At 41.4% G+C, this 18684-nt stretch overlaps 1 protein-coding gene across 1 annotated transcript; it reads left to right on the plus strand.

Moving 5' to 3' along the window:
- The first annotated feature begins 9663 nt into the window (after positions 1–9663).
- On the plus strand, positions 9664–18220 carry LOC131884806 (anion exchange protein 2-like). Its single transcript, XM_059232688.1, has 17 exons — positions 9664–10154; positions 12248–12512; positions 12580–12645; positions 12719–12945; positions 13011–13571; positions 13647–13677; positions 13748–13939; positions 14006–14211; positions 14327–14503; positions 14755–15189; positions 15261–16058; positions 16131–16340; positions 16406–16662; positions 16990–17198; positions 17263–17471; positions 17544–17714; positions 17794–18220. Exons 1-17 carry the CDS (start codon positions 10077–10079, stop codon positions 17866–17868), a joined length of 4167 nt encoding a protein of 1388 aa, XP_059088671.1. The 5' UTR covers positions 9664–10076; the 3' UTR covers positions 17869–18220.
- The last annotated feature ends 464 nt before the right edge of the window (positions 18221–18684 follow it).

An 18684-nucleotide genomic window follows, 5' to 3' on the forward strand; every position in this document is an offset into this window, starting at 1 on the left:
AGGGTGATAGGCTGCAATAAGAATGCAATTAAAATTGTTTGTTTATTGTTTATTGTTTGAACAACTCACACATCAAGTTTGTTGATAAAGAGTATGGGGTTAGAAGTTGGACTAGATTCCTTGGGAAAAAATCAATTCAGTTATTTGTGTGGCGGCATTACTATTAGGTGCTAAATCAGGACTCTCATCACTAGAGACACTGATAATATTCAATTGCTCGTGGTTAAATATAGAAATAATATTTTCTTAAAAAAAGGCAAAATATTAAGAAACAGGCCCAATAATAAAGAAATTAAAAATATTTGATCCACAGACTATATGATTTTTGAATTGTTTTCAATCAAAAGTAAGTGTGAAATTTGAGACTCTGTACGCCACTGAGTTTTTATGATTGATTTTCAATGGAGCCAAAACAGTGTTACTAAAATAATCAAATTTACAATACTTTATTTCATGAATTTGTCAACTATCAATAATTTACTGTTATGTGTCAGCCAGTTATGGCCAGTTATGTTGAAAAGAGGCTGTACTAAATGGATTATTTTCTTTGCAGTTTTATTTTGGTAGACTTGTGTCACAAAATCTCAAATTGGGTGTTGCAAACTTTACTAAAGCCAATATTGCAACTTCATAAATGCATCCTCCTCCCAAAGGTCTAAATTTCAGATGCCACGAACTATCAACACTCTTTTTAAAAAATTTTTGAAGACTATTTACAAAAAGAGTGGTTTTCATATTTTGCACTTGATCTTGCTAAAAAAAAAACGTAGCCAAGATTTGGATAAATGCAATGCTAAGTTGAACTACATGAACGGTCTTGTTCATTAACATTTAGGCTCAGGATTGCAACGAAAAAAGCGCACCGCTGGAGGTAGGGCTGAATTTCCAAAGCAGAAATGAACGTAACAAATGACTCGTTGAATTATAAAGGGTTATTAAACCTAGAGAAAGTCATGGTTCTTCTCTACTGACGCTCTTTTACACTTCGACAAACGTATTAAGTTAATGAATGAAGAAGATCAAATTCTTGTAACGGATTCACTTTTAGCAAAAAAAAAAAGTTCTTAAATCAAGAGGTCTCAGCCTATTCAAGCCTGTTATTTACACATTTATGATATATTACCAATGGACATTTAGCTAACATTGGACTTGCTAAGCCAATAGGTATCAAGCTGAGTCTGGAAAAGCGAAGAAGGAGCAAATATTCATTCATGTATGATTGGTTCCGGCTCCGCTAACACTACAATATTGTAAAAATGGGTCGGCCTAGAGCTCTAGGTCTGCCCTTTCCCTGCGATGTGTCAACCTCGAGCAACACCGAAGTCTCAGTGCCTATAATTTCCCCCGGTAAGAAAAATATTTACTCGCGCAACCTCTAAGTCGAAAGTTTCTTCCTCGTTCAATTGAATGACAGAAGCAATATCCTGACCAAAATTTGCTCCGACTCAGCTATTCTATTTTCGACACGTTTTTTTTCATGCACCCCTCTCGAATTACCCTGAGCCACCTTTCCAATTCGTTTTTCAAACGCCAACGAGACCTTCTGCCTTAGAACATCATGTTGACCTAGAATTGCCGCGTGGAACCCCTTTCCTGGATTCCCTCTCATGAGAAAGCTCTCGAGAATTGGACCGTCAAGGTTTACAGAGCTTCGTTTGTGGCCTTCATACGATTGCCGGCGGCCGGCCAGCCTGATATATCCCTGAACAAAGTTCATTTTGTCATCCCCACCACCCTGAGTCATGGCAGGTCCATAACAAAAAACGCAGATGAAGAGCAACCTTTCAACTAGATAGACCTCGAAGAACAAGTGATAAAATTGAGTGAATTTTGGTTCGAGATTGGAAACTTCGAAGTTTGAATAGAGCCTTAAGCCTTGGGCTGTGCAAGATTTGAACTTGATATCATTTTGACCAGACCCAAAATGGAACGAGCCGCAACTCTGTCCGAGTTCCGATCACAGAAGATACCAAGGAAGAGAAAGGTAATAATGCAATGATTGACAGAGATACCTTTCGCCGTACTGTACTGTAGACCATTGTTTATTTTTCACAGACGAGGACAGCTCATTTGGACTAAACCAATAAAATTTTCACGAGAAAAGATCAGCTTTCACGTTTCAATCAGATGAAAAATCTGAACCTTCTCAAGGAAACAACGACCAAGTGTTCAATTTAGATTTTAACGTGCCGATTTAGTTCATCATGCTCAGTTGTATTTAAAGGAATGAGGTTCTGTAAAAATCTGAAGCTTAATATGAAATATCTTTTAGATTGAAACCACCCATCTCTTTCTAACCCTAGTCACAGTTTTAGTGGAGCTCCGGACCATGGAATATGGAAATACTGATTTTTAGAGACGGTCAAGTTATGTGTTAACTGTTTTTGCCCCAAGACATGCTTATCATTACAAAAAGCATGTATCATATAGAATAATTGGCATTTTTCATATTTTCGCGTTGATGAAGCCGCTCAAAAAAATCTTAATTTTTTGCGGCAGTTTAGAAACTGTCGGCGAAAACTATTGTGTGGACTTCTGGCCAAGTTGGTTGTTGACCAATGAGGTTGACTTTAACATTTTGAATGTTACAGAAATTTACATTTTTTTAATTTTTGTTCTATTTAATTTTTCTTTTTTATGAATACTTGCATCTCCGTCTTGAAGGATATGATAATACACTTTGTTAATCCAGATAATCTAGCTAATCTTGATATCCGGATAATACATTTTTACATGATTGAACATGGCAATCAAAAATATTGGGTGGAAAAAAATTAAGGTCCAGTTTTGTGCTTCTGAAAATGTTTACCCCTCTTGCAAACATTTCCTTTTGTCATATTGAGTCTAAAGTTTTCATCGCGGAAGACTTAAAAACTTTGTGTCATATCATATTTGATTCATTTGTAGCCTAATAACGCTTTGAAAACCCTCTGGTGTTTTGGCCGACTAGAGAAAACTCCAGAAATCTCAAAACTCTGATCTTGGCCAGGCCTGTCCTATACGGATTTGCTTTTCTTCACTTTTGAATGGTTCGAGGATAGACACCGAAAACATAGCCCTCTTACGCTGCACGAAATATGGTTTACGTTCTGCACTTCAGAGGGCGCTTTGTGAGTCAGCCTCCGCCAAAGAAAGGGCTGATTGGGCCGATTCCTCTTTATTGAGTTATAATGCGTTTGTGTTGTTTTTGGCTAATGATATCAAAATCTTATTTTTAATTAATGACCCGGGTCACATAATGTCGGGAAAAGAAATTGCGTTCAAGGCAAGGCAAGATCAGTTTATTTAGCAATCTACCGTACCTCTTCCCGTTTTCTTTGGCCCGTGTGACGTTGCAAATAAGGGCCCTTATTGCTTACTCCCCTCGGCTTCTTGACGGCCTTCAGCATGCCTATAGACTTGACTCTGGCCTCAAAACTCCAAAATTTTCGGGCATGAGCTTTTCTCGTGCTTTATCTTCAGGCAGCCGAGTGATCTTAAGGTTACCATTCTCCTTTAAGCAGAAATGGGATCATCCACGATATCCCAATAGGTTTGTCAATATTGTATGACCGTAAAGTTTCTGTTCATTGCTAATTCTTGGATTATTGACGAACCTCTTAAGTGATTGGTTTCATTTCAGAAGATATCGAGTCGCCCTTCTGCTCCACAATTTCTCTAAATTAAGTGAAAAGTCGAAGCCATTGAGAGCTGAAAGTTATCTTCATGATTTTATTGTGGTATTTGAAACAGGCGTTTGGTTCCACTGAACTGGATTTGATTTTTTGAACCACTTAAGACTATCATTGAAATTAACGTGTAGGACTAACAAGAAAATCTCCGGTGAAGATGAAATGGTCCTTGATTTTCTTGTGAACTAGAAAGTAAGACTTCAGAGGGCACCAAATGTGGCCCTTAATTAATATCCACCCTGAATGTAAGTTTTATCTAATGTAATGCCAGTTTTGTGAAATAATTTTAACCGAATTGATTATGTACGATTTGCTCCAAGTTCTTAACTACTCCAGTTTGGGTGAGAAACTAGGCAATCTAACGAACTTGACTCAAAAAGTTTTGCCTCTAGTCCCCCCGAAACGGAGATGCAAAATAATACACCTGAATGGGCCTCATGGAATCATGATGCGAATGTATGCCACACAGGAATGGCTTCACTGTCAATACAAGTGATGTTACTCTTACCCCGTGTGTGTGTAATCGAGTTTATTTGTCTCTTTGGGACCAGCATTTAGTACGTTATGATACTAGTTTTTCCATGCAGAAACTTTTAGTCTTAGCTATTTAAATAATAAAGGGACCATGTCACGGGGAATGTTTGAATTTGAGATCCCGTATTGGAATGCTTGGGTTGACTCCTCTTTCAAGACCGTATTTTCCACCTATTAACGGCGGTAAGAACTAATTGGAAATTTTAAGTTGCAATTGTGTGCTTACCTCATTAACAAAACAATTTGATACCTGTTCTTATGTCAAAATGTCTCTTCAATCGAAACTTAGCAACTCATGATGAATTTAATCGTCGTTTGCGTGCGGCATATCATTTTTGAACTGACGTAGACTTGATGCCGTTGGTGTATGTATACTTGTTTCAACCAGATCTCTGATTCGAGCTCTTCACTGAACATCCGTTCGTTATATTATGGCCGGTTAAAAGACATTTGCAATGTTCCGCGGAGAGTGAAATTACCAATGATCTGACGGGAGGGATTTTACACGTACCTTAAAGAAGGTACACTTTGCATTTTGTTTTGAATGTATTTTCCCAACCCGAAAGTACGAGTTTGAAAACCTGATAAGAGGCCAACAGCTTCTAATTCTATTTTTTGATCAAGAAGGTGAAATGGTTTGAAATCTACAAAACACACTTGAGCTCCAACGTCTTTGAGTAACACTATTCAACAACAATAAACGTTGACTTAAAACAAGAAAGCAATAAAACCTATTTTACATGCCCCCCCGTCTCACAATGGTAATAAATTCTGTGAAATTTTTGCTCAAATGCACAGACTTCTAATTGCCTAAAAAAATATCTTTGTTAAAAATACAAAAGGAACAATTATTGGCCAAAACATGTTTGAAAGTAGATAAGATTAGAATATTAATTCAGGGAAAGTACAAAAAACTATTACGTGCCAAAAACTAGTTAGCCACAGTAGGCTAATGATAGGTAAATGAAAAGGCTGTAGCCAGGTCTGGAGTAACGAAATTACAATAATTTGTAACTCTTTTTGAAAAAGGAACTATAATAACATTACATTTGGAAATGGTGTAATTGCAACGATCCAAAAACAAAAAAAATACTCGTTACTCATTCCTTTTTTTCACGCTCCAGAGGGGCATTTAAATTTTCGTTTCTCCCTTGGCAACTAAGGAGACTTGAAGCTTTTAGGCAGTCTTAACAGAAATTTTCATTTTTTTATGTTTTCAAATATCCTAAAGAAGGAAGCTCAGGGCTAAAAGTTATGCTTGCTTTTAACAACAATAAATAGGTTTGGGGTTTCAAATCTTGGCATATTTCCCTTCTTTATTTGTTTGTATCTCCTCATTAAAATTCCGTTGGACTAAAAGACCCGACTCAGAGCAAAATCTTCCTTTTGCTTGAATATGTTACACCAAATTTCTCACCTCTCCCCTTATCCATCTATGACTTTAGGCAAAGGGTTCTGACAGGGAAGGTTTTTATGCTGCTGTTTTTCCATGGTGCCTTTTTGTGTCATGGTCGCAAATGTTCGAAAATCATTTGCTGAATCCAAGAGAAGATCTCGACTTTGGATGAGAAATATCTAAATAATTCGTACTCAAGAAGAAGGTAATACATTTAATACTAATTCTCTGTAAATATTTTAAAATCATTTTTGAAACGTTTTCGCAGACAGTTTCAAATAACAGCGGAAAAAATAAAACCGAAGTCAACAGATCAGTTTTCTTACGTTTGATTTTTCAAACGAGCAACGTAATTCAAATAATGAAACTTCGTCCGAATTCGAAATATATTTTCCCTGAATATATCTATTTTGACTTTTTAGATATGCCTTTTGCCTCCTAAGTTTCAAATTTAAAAAAGGGCATGAGCCATGTTTTCCACACAAAATTGATACCGTTGACGTAGTTCAAATTTAGAAAACAATTTTTTTTCCTATTATGCATTTTCACTGCTTTGGCCAAGAAGAACTCAAGATTGGAGGAGTTCTTGCCTTAGCCAAACAAGCAGGGCCAAGAATGGGAGTAATGCAGGGCTAAGCAAATAAACAATATAAATGTGTTCTCGGTATACTTTTAGGAATTGAAAAAAGAGGTAACGTCAAAAATATTGACATCTTGAGAAACCGAAAAGTTGTTATTTCTGAACAGAATTATTGATTTTGCGAAATAGTCAATTGTCTACTGATGTTGCTCTCCAAATATGAGAGTTCAACTTAGAATGCAGGTTTTCGATCGATTGCTACCAGGTCCCAGGAGGAAATGTACGATTAACCACCATTTGTTACGAGTGCGAAATGCGAAATCTAATCAAAAAATCAAAATCAAAAAAGTCTTTTAGCAAAAGACTAAATTCTTTAATCCAACAACATGGTCCTTTAGCATTTGCACAATTTAAAGAGTTTTGTTCGGCCTCGTAAACAAGATCATAGCTCGGTCAGTCGGTTCAATCGAATCCGCATTTTACTCGCAGAATGGAAATGCAATTTCAATAATCCTAGCCCAGTATGGTTAAGGAAAGTGAAAAAGGCTCTTATAGATTAAAAAAGCCCCTCAACAGCCCTGGTGCATTTCTGAATCGTTTGGCCTTGGCGTATGGCTCATTGACACTTCCCAGAAGGTGAAACAAAACTATTCTTAGGTCTTTGTGGCCAGACCAAAGACCATCAAGAACAGTGAGGCTATCGGATTGTTGGCCTTGTCAATGCACATCTACAATCAAGTTTACGTAGCTGAAGAGATACCGGCACAGATAACGAGTGTTCACATTTCAGTGCAATGTAAACCATGCGTACAAGACTAACCATAACCAAGTAAAGTGGAAATATCACTCGGTCCGCTAGATTTATCGGTATCAGTTATTGCGGTTCCCTCGTCGCGGATATTTCTGGTTGAAGAGAGACAACAAAGGATCTGTCATTTTTGTATTGCCGTTCAAGTAAAGCCCCGTGAATTGTTTTCTCTTTCATATTTGGCTTTTGGGTTTACCCTTGAATCCTTACCCTATCCCATTTAAAGTTATTCCGAAGGTGGTCCCTTTCTAGTCAGATGTACCTGTTACTTAACATTGAAAATGCGACGAATGAGACGTTCAAAATAGGCTCAGAACGTATTCAAGAAGGTGTCCTCCTCCTAAGTACTGTTAGGCCAGCACTTTTTGTACAAAATCGTACCTACTATACTAGCCGCATATCCTTAAATCAAGAGGATAGTACGCGTACTCTGAACCTGACCCAGAGTGTCAATGTTTACGTTCTGGGTAACGTGTCGCGTATGATATGCCCTCACCGGTTTTGGGGAGTACCCGTTCCTGGTCGAAATAACAGCTCTACACACCTTGGATCGTTTATGCAAGGTGCTCAGAGACCCGTCTTGCGTCTTGACCATTATTATAGTATATGATGTGGTGGCCCGCCGCCACACTTCACCTCAACACGACGATGCTTCTCGGTTTACGTAGACAGGCTCGATTCCAGAGCGACAGGATATGTATCGCTCATCTGAGCAACTTTTTGGAAGCCCTCGTGTACGTGTGTACATTCAGAAATTTTTACGTAAGCTTGCTCGCCAGACTCAGTTGGTGGAACCTGCTCTGATATAATCGGATAGACTTGTCACGGGGTTTTATAATGAATGTACCAACTGGTTTGAAGATGGGCCCTGTCAATTTACGTAAATTAATCCCAACACCCATTTGAAGGATGGTGTGCTTCTTAATGATCTGAATTCGTTGCACTTTTCGATCTCAGGTTATTACTAATTAATTTCTACTATAGAGCCTCCATTTTTACAATCCCCCATCTTAGGTGACAGTCGGAGACTCGTCATTTTACTTTTACTGTAGTCTGGTGAGTATGAGACCTTAAGTAATTCAACATTGATACAGTACGCCTGAGCATCTCGTGTCTGCCATGTCATTAATGATGTAGTGGAAGGAGCTTTTTTGGCTTCTGGAGGAGGCCAAGGTTGCCCGAAGTGCCCGATTTGTACCCTAGCCACTTGAGAGTATACTTGTGAATGAACGTGTACCTGGAGTACGTAGAGTAGCCCAAGTGCCTCCTTCCACCTTCCCATCGCTCTCTCACGGCCACGGTTGTGGTGCAGAACCTTATTTGGGTGGGCCCTGTTCGATTCTCGAAGACAAGGTTAGCGTCGAAATCATTCGCCAATTCTGGATATCTAGAACCGGGCTAGCTAGAGTAGAATAAGGTTAGAATAGTTTGGACATCGGGCTAAGGCGATATACGCGAGGTATGGATGAACTTTGTCACCATTACGGTAGCATTCGGTCGTAGGTGAGTCAGTCTTGGGGAAAAACGTTTCGGGGGTAAATCCCTAATTCGAGAGATCAGCCACATTCCAATGAAGAGGTACCTGTTCGGATGCCTCCCGACATTGCTGCCCGTGTCCACCACCATTCTAACAAGGAGTTATTCATGTGTTCAGTTCAGCGTTTGGAAGGCACTCGATCGAACTGAAGATGCAGGTTCAGGTCCGGCTGGACCGCACAGAGACACTGTATAAGACAGACCTGCCCCTTTAACGTATTATTTAAAATGTTTGCATAATTTGAAAATATGGATTAGGTGGTAGACGATCAATGTTAAATGGTTTAGTTTACCAAAGATTAGTCTTATTGAAACAATTTGTTAGTTCATAGAGGGTAGAGAAGATTGACGAATTGAGGAAATCCGGAAGATTGCTCATATTTGTGATCAAGATTAGTTAATTTTTGAAGATTGATGAGTGAAAAAATTAAATATCGCAAAAATCTTGAACTATCGGCGCAATTTTATTTCGTTGTTTTGATGAAAATGGTTTTTTCTATGTGTAGAATAGATGAAACGTTAGGAAAAGTCTATAGTGAATTCATAACATACATGAAGATCAGTTGATTCAGGCGCTGAGCGCATTAGTAGATTTGCACAAGTTTTGAGTTTTGTGGGATGTTTTTTTCATTTGTAGTTTTTGCAGTTTTGCATTTGCAAATTGATGCATTTTGCATCTGCATTTGCATCATTTGCAGTTGGAAAAAACGAATTTTTTTGTATTATCTTGCAAAGCAAAGCTAGCCTGCAAAAAGTTGAACTATATGGCTTTTGTATCAGCAAATGCAGTCCTACCCTTCATCTTCAAATGTTGTGAAAAGGCAAAGTTGAATTCTGTGATTGAACACCACGTTTTAAATTAGAATGATTCCAAAGAATTTTGGGATAAACCCCTCTCGCAACGCTCGAAATGTTGTTTACTGTTTGTAGTTAAGACTTTGTGCAAAGAGTGTCTTTCTTGAGAAAGCGCTAGGTTGCAATCATATTCCGTTCAACCTGTTGGACGGTCTACTACCTAAGGGCCGAGATATCCACTTGAGCCGTACACCCAGGTTGTTGGGCTGGCCCCAGAACGGTGCCGTGGTCCCCTTGAATTCCCTGCTTGTTGATGACGATGACCCCCCTCGAGACTAGCGAGGTGCTTGGCAGGAATCCGTCAGTCTAATATTGACCATCACCGAAGACACATTGACTTCGGGAGGAATTCCTCGTGGAGAATCACAAGCGTCTCTCGCTCACTCACTCACCAAGAATTTTGACGCTGGCATAGATCATCGTGAACATTGATCAAATTGCACAATTTGACATTGGTCGCGTGTTTACCTTCGAATTGATTCCAAGTTTTTTAAAGTAAGGTGGACATCATGCCTGGGGCCTTTGGCTGAAACTTGGATTTCTCTCACGATTGTTCGACTCCCAACTTCTTTTCAACCAACTTAACTAAGCAACCATAGACTAACACCTCAGTGTACGTTCAAAAGACAAGTTCAGTGTCCAGATTATTTTTTCTCGTCTGACCTTCATCGCTCTGGTTTTTTGAAACGAACAACCATGGATTGGGTTCGCCGGAAAAAAGGATCCTCCGGACCCGATTCGGCTTCCGAGTCGAATCTGCAGTCTCGATCTGAGGTAGGTCGTCGGTAATTCTAATCACATTTAACTTACATTTCCGATGATTCGACGACTTCGAGCGGATTTGGCATTGGATCTCATAGCGTTTCAGTGGCCTGAAATACAGGCAATGTAATATAACATTCCAAGTAGGTAATTCGACACCACTTTTGATCAGGTTGATCACTTGTCCCCCAGGTTTTTTCCGAGTGATTTTTTCAGTCCAATTTCTAATGATTTACTTCCACGTGTCCTTTAGCTGCAGGTCATTACTCGAGGTTACACGTCAAGGTTGCTATATTGACAGACAGAAAGGTTTTCAAATAGAAAAGTGCATTTTGAAAAGAAAGTAGACAAAAAAAAACAAAAAAGAAGAAAGTATCGATAGACATGCAAATTCGTGATAGCAGCTAGACCATTTTATTATTTTTATTAAACCTTCCCGAATCAGATAGGTTAGCTTTCTTCATTAGCCGAGTCAAGTTTAGCTGTGTGGAAGAAAATCTTGTTGCCCTTGAATGCATATTCTAGAATTTTCGTTTCGGAAGGACCTTCACGTGAACTGAAATGGGCAGGCTTGATCCAATATGAAAAAAAGCACAATACAACCTACAGGTAAAACATGTGGACCCAGGGCCCCATTCTCAAGCCCTCGCCAAGAAAGAGATTGGTTGGGGCTTGTTCTCGAGAATAGATAGGTACTGCATACGCTTTTAGGCAGAACAACTTTTGGGTTGGAGGTGTTGATGAACGCGCCGAGTCAAACCGGTTTCGGGGTTCTCCACAGGCGGTCAAAAACAGATCGCCAACGCACCCACCTGGGTACACATGGCGACTTGACTGGCCCGCTTATGGGTCTCCGTTTCACCGTTGGAACTTCAGGGAAGAAGACGTGCAGGAGTACTTTGAATGGGCTGCGTTTAATTTGAACGAGAGATATGAAGTACGCGACCTTTTAACTGGTGGCCACGAGAGTGGCGACCAACTTCGAGATAGGGATGGTAGTGACTGGTCCAGAAGTAATTGCGACGTAACATGGTTACTGTATATACCAGAACCGGGCACATTGATCAATAAACAACGTCTTGGACAAAATGCTCACTTTCTTAGGGGGTTAAATTTGACACTCTGGGTTTTATTGAGCTTTCTAACCGTTGATATCATGGAGAGCTTTATCATTGTTACTTTGAAATGATATTTCATTCACCCAACAAATTTGAGTTAACACATCAAGCTTATCCTCAAATGTTTCGAGAGTTGTTGATTTCGTCAAGTTGTGTCCAGCTGGCGTATAGGTTTTACTACCACTGCCCTAACACTTGCCTTTATTCATGATTATGTGATTGAAAAATATCTAGATAGATGTTAGTTTTGTCATCGCACAAGTATTTGAAGAAGTGAAGCATAGATCACTGAATAATGAGAATAGATGACTATTAAGTTACGTTTGGTTATTAAAAACTTCGTTTTATTGTACTTTGAGTGTTTTCACGTTATTCATTTTCCATGTCGGATCTTCCTGGTTTTCACGAGTTTTCTCAAGTATTTTGTCATACTTTTCTTGAACATTCGCGAAATGTGGCAAATATCGCCTTGCAACCTTGAAATCAAGGAAGTTTTTCTAGGAAGATTGTTATGTTCTTAAGAAGGATGAGTGACAATTGTAATTTGTTCGTTTATTAACAGGCAATTAAAGCCATGGGAAGCAGCATTTATACTTTTGTAAGAAAAGAGCTTCTAATATGACTCGATTAAACTCAATTGGGCTATGAATATTCACCAAAACTCGGAGACGCACGAAATACAGATTTCATTAGTTCGCCCATTTATCATGACGATTTTATCACTGAATGGCAAGGTAACAACGATTGATAATACCAAAACTCGTTACGAGTTCCTTATAGAAATACAGAGACCCTTACCTAATTCAAACCGATTGAAAACAAGTTTCCTGTGTTGAATGATACTAACGCGCCAAACGTAAAATTATTCAGAAAATATTTGGCACGGGACTTCACCTTTGCACCTTAATCATCCTATTCAAGTACCTTCAAGTGCCAGTGGTATTTTCGAATACACATCTACATTTGTAACCGAATTATTGATTTCAGGCCAATGCTGACTTAGATCGCGAGTGTGACAAGATCTTTCATCCAGACAAGTTCGATATCGCTCAACTCAATCCGGATTCTCAAGGCAATGTCGATGAGAGGGCTCGCCAATACCGGACTGCCACTGCCCCCACGGACCTGCAAGCTATGGGGGCGGGGGCCTTGGTCACCATGGCGGCCACTTTGGCTACGGAAGGCGGGGCCGAGTTGTCCCATGAGCCGTTTTTCCAACGATCTTCTTCATTCGTGGAACCCCCCGTCACGGGTAACTGGAGAGAAAATGAGTAATTGTTCAAAATGAAATCATTATTAGATCGTTTGGGTTCTTCTAGATTCTGGCCTTCAACGGTCCAAGACCGCCACGGGAATGCAAGCTCGAGTCATGGGACAGGAAGCTGGTGGGTAGCTAACTCGGTTTAGGTCATCTCCAATGGAACTCCACTGACATTCCTTGGTACTCTTTTATTTTAGCCCATGATCGTCAAGCCTATCCTCACTTCCACCAGGTCATGTCCAGATTAAAGACTGGCCAACTGAAACGAGCTGAAACCGATCAAGCCATTCGAACAACCAAGAAAGATCGACGGCCTTTGGAAACTGTCTCCGAGGAACGGAAGCGTCTGAAGAAGTATTCAGACGTTAAGACCCTTCCGACGATCCAAGATGACGAAGGTCTTCGTGGGGATTTTGAAATGCAGGTAAAGCCTTTTTGGGATTGGGTACTAAACTAGCATAAGTTGTAACTTGTTTTGTTATTGCTTAGCCTACAAGCACTGAAAAAGTGGAGTCCTCTGGCTCTGACAATGAAGAGAAGAAGACCAAGGCTCAATTCAGTATTGCCATGGAATCCAGTGACGAGGAAGGACAAGGTCATCGGCAAATCAAACGAACCAAGAGCAAGGACTTTGCCCATCGGAGTGATGACGAGAGTTGGGGCTTTGGAATGGACAAGAAGGTGTCCTTTGGAGGACCGGGCCAATCCTCTCATAATGAGGAATCTCATGTGGATGACGATGAGGAAGACCGTGAGGAAAAACGGCGGAAACGCCATAAGAAGAGTCGCCGGGGTAGTCGGCACATGTCCATCGAAACGGACCTGAGTTTGCGGCGAACCCGTGGCTCTGAGCTTCAAATGGAGGACATGGCTCTGCCCACTGAGGAAGAAGAAGCCAGGAATCTAGAGTACAGGGATGTGGAGGACATGGCCTCCCATAGAATGGACCACTTGCCCGGTTACTCTCGACATAAAATCAAGAAAGGTGCATCCACGTTCCAAGTGAAAGGGACGCCGGAAACTTACGAGCAAAGCAAGGAAATCAACCAGGTAAGGAAGTCCCTATTTCATGTTGGATTATCCTTTAACTCATTGACATCCTCGATTCCACTCCCTTGATCTTAGATGGTTGAGAAACTGTATGGCGAGAAAGCCAAAGTGTATGACCACTCTCCTCATGATCTGTTCGTGGAGACTGTACGGCTCCAGCGGATGTACGGTACAGCAAGTGTATGACCACTCTCCTCATGATCTGTTCGTGGAGATGGACGAGCTCCAAGGTGAGGAGTGGATCGAGATGGCTCGTTGGATCAAATACGAGGAGGACAGGGAAGAGGGAGCCGAGCGATGGGGCAAGGCTCACGTGTCATCCCTCTCCTTTCACTCGTTGATCAATCTTCGCTTGGCGTTGGAAGGATGTAAGTTGGATTTTGAGGTCTCGAGTGAGATCACCTCATATTCATATGGAACACTTTTACTATTAGGTGCTTTCATCCTGGATCTGGAGGCCAGGGATATTCCCGCCGTGGCATATCGCGTGGTCGAAGAATGGAGTGTCCTAGGTGACATTGAAGAGGATCAAAAGGGCGATATCATTCGCGTGCTCACCTATCGGCACAAGTATGTCACGGACCACGCGACTTTCAAGTTTGGAGCCATGAAGAAGAACATGAGTCAGCGCTCGCTTCAGGTGAGACCTATTAGCCTGATAATCCCGCTTAACCATTCCACTAAATCATATGCATCATATGCCAAAGCTAACCGACTAAACAAACCTCTAACCTTCCTAATAAAAACGAAACCAGAACTTGGGGAGCGACTCGGAGGCTGCCCGTTCGGACGACGGAGAAGCGATGGTGAATCCCTTGCGTTGGTTTCGATCATTTTCTCGAGATTCCTTCGCCAGGCAGGATTCCTCTGCCATGTACTTAAGGCAGATCGCGAAGCAAGAATCCGCCTTAAAATCCGTCAAAGAGCGAGAGGTATGGCCCCATCGGGGTTGCATTGTACATCAATACCACAAACGCGTGCCTGGTCTCTACGTAGAGTTGATCTTTTTACATACTTTCCGGATGTGTACCCATTTTTCTATGCTAGCGAGCGTTCTCTGTAGTTGGGGTTTTCCTTCTTGGAGAGGTGTACGTAGTTTTCTAGTCGCTTAGTGAATTGCATTTGGAGCGATGTCAAGCCTATTTGAATCGGTTCAATCAACACCATTTTCCACCCTTTTCAGAGCCTTCTGACTGATCAGAATAAATCCAACGTGCAAATTTCCAAGGCCAAGACTTTCATTGCTCCAGACAATGGTCTGGATGCTTCGTCTGGCAAAGACTTGGATCATTTGGTGCTCAATATCCCGGAGGACGGTGAAATACCTTCGAATAGCTCCGCCGGTGATTTGTATCGGATGGCTCAAAGCAAGAAAGAGCATATCCTCCGAAAGATCAAGGTCGGAACGGAGGGCACCATCGTGTTGGTGGGTTCCTTGGAAAGCGTGACGAAGCCCATCTCTGCCTTGGTCCGTTTAGCCGAGGGTATTATTATGCCCAACGCATTGGAGGTGCCCCTCCCCGTGCGTTTCATCTTTATCCTCCTCACCCCCAAGCCTAGTAAGGATATGGATTGCCACGAGATTGGTCGATCCTTCTCGACATTGATGTCCAATCCGGTATGTTCCGAAGTTGGATCCAATTTCTCTTGGTCCATCCAGTAATCGCAAATTGTGGGTTTTTGTTTCAGAAATTCCACACAGTGTGCTACAAGATTGATGAGAGGCGAGAATTGCTCTCCGCCATCAACGATTTTTTGGACGAGTCCGTGGTTTTACCTCCTGGCGATTGGGACAGTAATAATCTTCTGTCCATAAATGAAATCAAGGAGATGCGTAAACGTCGCCAAAATCGCAAGAAAGTTCTGGAGATGAAATCTGCCGAGAAAGCCCCCATAATCACCCCTGGCGACGGCGACGGAGATGATGGCGACGATGATGATGACAAGAAGAAAAAGACTCCCTTCAACGACCCTCTGGTGAGGACCAAGACTCCATTTGGAGGCGTGATTAACGACTGGAAACGTCGCTTCCCCTGGTATCTCTCGGATTTCAAAGATGGCTTGAACACCCAATGTTTGGCTGCCACGATTTTCATCTACTTTGCCTGTCTCTCGGGAGCCATTGCCTTTGGCGGGTTGACCGCGGACAAGTCCAAAGGTCTGATCGGCATCCCAGAAACCTTGATCATGAGTGCTGTCGGGGGCTTGATGTTTGCCTTATTTGCGGGACAGCCTTTGATCATCACCGGAGTCACTGGACCTGTCTTATTGTACGATGAGGCTCTCTTCGGCTTTGCCACTAATGGAGGCATCGATTTCCTGGCCTGGCGAGTCTGGATCGGAGTCTGGATAGTGATCATCGCCTTGGTGGTGGCCTTGTTTCAAGGCTCCACCCTTGTCAAGTTCTTCACCAAGTTTACCAAGGACATTTTCGCCTCCCTCGTCTCATTGCTTTTCATCTTCGAGGCCTTGAAAAAAGTTGTGCTTGTAAGTAGAAGTTACGTACTTAACACGTACGACTCAGCAGACTTTAACTTCTCCGTGTTCCTCTCCCCATAGATTTTTGGGAATCATCCGTTGATGTCTTTGGACACTTATTGCGCTGAGCACGCTGGAGGCAACATCACCGCGTTGGAGAACGAAGAAAATGTTCAAGTGATCAAGAAGGAGCCCAACACGGCCCTCTTGTCCGCCATTCTGATGTTTGGAACCTTCTTCATTGCCTACTTCCTTAGGGTCTTCCGAAACGGGAAATACTTGGGTCGGACGGTAAGGCAAGATCTCAAGGGATGCGTCCAGTTCCAATATGCCAACCCATTGTAATCACCTTGCAGATCCGTCGAGCCTTGGGCGATTTCGGTGTTCCAATTGCCATTGTGATAATGGTGGCCATGGATTATTTCATTGACGACACGTTTACCCAGAAGTTGGATGTTCCCGCTGGTGTTCAAGTAACTAGCCCAGAGCGACGAGGATGGCTCATTCCCCCTTTGGGTTTGGAAGAGGCTATTCCCGTGTGGGCACCTTTCGTTGCCGTTGTACCTGCCATTTTGCTTTATTTATTGCTCTTCATGGAGACCCATATCTGCGAGTGAGTATAATAGCAGATACATCCATCCTTGTTTTTTTGCACGATTTTTGGTTTCCAAGTGTGGCTTGATGAAATTTCAGTCTTTTGACAAAGATATTTAAGTGAGAAATGATTTTTACGTAACTTTATTTAAATCATAGATGTGGCGCATGGGAAAGAAGATTTTTAGCGTCTTAAGATACAAAAATGATCTTTGTAATTATTTGCCGCATTAGTGTGCAATTTTTTTTTTGGCGGACTTCCTTACCGCTGCTGGGATTGGAATCCCAGCACTTCAAGACGAGAAAATTTATTCATTTATTTATTTATATATCTTATTTGATATAGACTCATCATGATGGAAAAGACTTCGAGGAAAGGTGGTGGTGTCCATTGGGACATTGTCTTGTTGTGCCTTATCAACTGTCTGTCGTCATTTTTCGGCGGGCCTTGGATTTGTGCGGCCACAGTGCGGGCAGTCGCTCACGTGTCGGCTCTTACTGTGATGTCGACCACTCACGCTCCCGGAGAGTCTCCGAAAGTGGTGATGGTGTTGGGTAAGGATCTACATTTTCTCCCAAAGACAGCTTGTTGTAATCTACCATGAAATTGTTTCTCAAGATCAAAGGGTGTCGGGTACTGTGGTGTCGATTCTCCTCGGCTTTTCGGTACTGTTGTCTCCGGCGTTGAAATTGGTCCCATTTGCTGTCCTCTTTGGAGTGTTCCTCTACATGGGTGTGTCCTCGATCAATGGCATCCAACTATTTGATCGGATCACCTTGCTGTTAATGCCGGTCAAGCATCATCCTCAAGTCTCTTACGTCAGAAGGGTAAGCTTTTTATTAGAGGCAATCATGACGTCCAGGTTTTGTGATAAATGCTCACTTACTTCTCTCTCATAGGTGAAAACATGGAAAATGCACCTGTATACCGTTCTTCAAGTTTTGGGATTGGCTGTGTTGTGGGTGGTAAAATCCACCCAATTGGCATTGGCTTTCCCGTTCTTTGTGGTAGCCATGATTCCATATCGAATGTCATTGAAATACTTATTCTCGCCCCGAGAACTGGACGCGGTAAGTGCCTCAATCCAATTTGAAGCAAATGGCTAACAAAGTGTTCAACGCTAATGAATGCATTGTTTTCTTCATTTAGCTGGACGGTCCCAAGGCTGGTCAAGTGATGTTGGAGGATGAACCCGATTTCTACGATCAAGCCTACGGAGCTTGAGCACAACCTGAAGCATCCTGAGTTTTCCTCATACTTCCTCGTCCCTGTGAATACATTCGAATGAAAATCTTCACTTTGATGACCCCACAAAAATTGAATTGTCGGAAGCTATAGGCCATGATACATTATATCTCACGTGATGCAATATTTTCATATTAAAAGAAATTTGTTTTCTGCTCAATGTTTGTGAATGAATGAATGAATAATGTGTGTATCAATGTCAATTCAGAGCCTTCTGTGAGGCCCAAAGTTGAACATAAATCTAAAGCTATATATCGTTCTAGTATCTAATATACCCTTATACTGTAACAATACATTCTGAAAAAATACACCTACACTTATTTGACTTGAACACTCTTCGTTTTTAGTTGTGGTTTATATTTATTTATACTGTCCACGAAACCGCTTCTACTATTTAAAATAAGGTTAAGAAGGTTCATTTTTGGCAGGAAGTAATCATTTAGAGTCGAGTTTATCTTTTCGTGATTGAAATGATAGTGAATTGTGCATGAACTATTAAAAATGGACGGATATGTTGGCGTCGAGAATTACCTTTTTTGGAAACAAGAGGAACCATTTTGTTACGAATTTAAGAAGTTTGTTCTTGTTTTCGAAAGACTTATTGCAATCCCATTCAATCTCGAAATGGTGTTAATGTAAAGACCCCCCGCCCAAAAAAGAAAAGACCATGTTTTTGTTCCTTTTTTTCGACCTCCAAAGCAATTATTTTCACTTTTCGCCTAGCCCCTGAGGGAATCATGAACCTTTTAGGTCAAAGCAGGGATTGATTAACGCTACCGGTAATACGTTACTTTT

Source organism: Tigriopus californicus, chromosome 8 (assembly GCF_007210705.1).
Source record: "Tigriopus californicus strain San Diego chromosome 8, Tcal_SD_v2.1, whole genome shotgun sequence".
Lineage (NCBI taxonomy): Eukaryota > Metazoa > Arthropoda > Copepoda > Harpacticoida > Harpacticidae > Tigriopus > Tigriopus californicus.

Bases quoted from the DNA above. Each gene is read 5' to 3' on its own strand.
- LOC131884806 (XM_059232688.1), top strand. From the start codon at position 10,077: ATGGATTGGGTTCGCCGGAAAAAAGGATCCTCCGGACCCGATTCGGCT. The intron at 12,646-12,718 runs GTGGGTAGCTAA...CTTTTATTTTAG, and splicing joins AGTCATGGGACAGGAAGCTG to CCCATGATCGTCAAGCCTAT. The intron at 13,940-14,005 runs GTAAGTTGGATT...TTTTACTATTAG, and splicing joins TCGCTTGGCGTTGGAAGGAT to GTGCTTTCATCCTGGATCTG.